Source organism: Sphaeroforma arctica (genome assembly GCF_001186125.1).
Source record: "Sphaeroforma arctica JP610 unplaced genomic scaffold supercont1.10956, whole genome shotgun sequence".
Classification (NCBI taxonomy): domain Eukaryota; class Ichthyosporea; order Ichthyophonida; genus Sphaeroforma; species Sphaeroforma arctica.
In genome coordinates, this window is record NW_014029602.1 from 163 (window position 1) to 878 (window position 716).

The following is a 716-nucleotide window of genomic DNA, read 5'->3' on the forward strand; positions in this document are numbered from 1 at the left end:
CACTGTACCGTGGCTCACAGCCGTTCTGCCCACGTAATTCTCTTTGTGAGAGGGTCCTGCATTCTGTTGCCGTGAGCTATTCTCTGATATAGCACAAACGTCCATGGAGTATATACTAACCGGATGAGCGCACATTTGTATTATAAACCCTAAACCCTAAAAACCCTATACTCTATTATGTGTGATATAACACAGACGGTTAATTTAGTGTATACTTACCGAATAATGGTTCATTTATATTATATACCCTATTCAAACTATGTAGTGTGGATAGTCGCCCCTTTTGTGTGAGTTTACCATGGTCTGCACCTTGCCTTCTCATTTGTGCTACCGCCATCTCTGCCTTAGACCATCCCCCGTGCCAACATCACACACGACCAAGTGAGTGAGCCGTACAAGGACGCGCAGAAGACCTGGCAACGGCTCAACGGGCCACGTCAACAGTTTGGCGCGCTGCAGGTGTCTGGGTGTGCCACTGAGGACTTTGCCACAGGGGTTGTGGATGCTCAGGTAGGCCCCTGGATTATCATAGCAAGTGTGTGTGTGTGTGCATGGGAAGTGTGTTTGTGTATTTACAGGGGAAGTGTGTGTGTGTTTGTGCATGGGAAGTGTGTATGTGTGTGTGCATGGGAAGTGTGCTTGTGTGTGTGCATGGGAAGTGTGTTTGTATGTGTGCATGGGAAGTGTGTGTGTGTGTGTGTGCATGGGAAGTGTTT

At 47.8% G+C, this 716-nt stretch overlaps 1 protein-coding gene across 1 annotated transcript; it reads left to right on the forward strand.

Annotated features, from left to right (window-relative positions):
- Positions 1-348: 348 nt before the first annotated feature.
- On the forward strand, positions 349-510 carry SARC_17491 (hypothetical protein; the record flags this gene model as incomplete). The annotated part of the gene is made up of 1 exon (XM_014288417.1): positions 349-510. A coding segment is annotated over one exon (162 nt), but the record flags the coding sequence as incomplete, so codon positions are not given.
- Between the last annotated feature and the right edge of the window lie 206 nt (positions 511-716).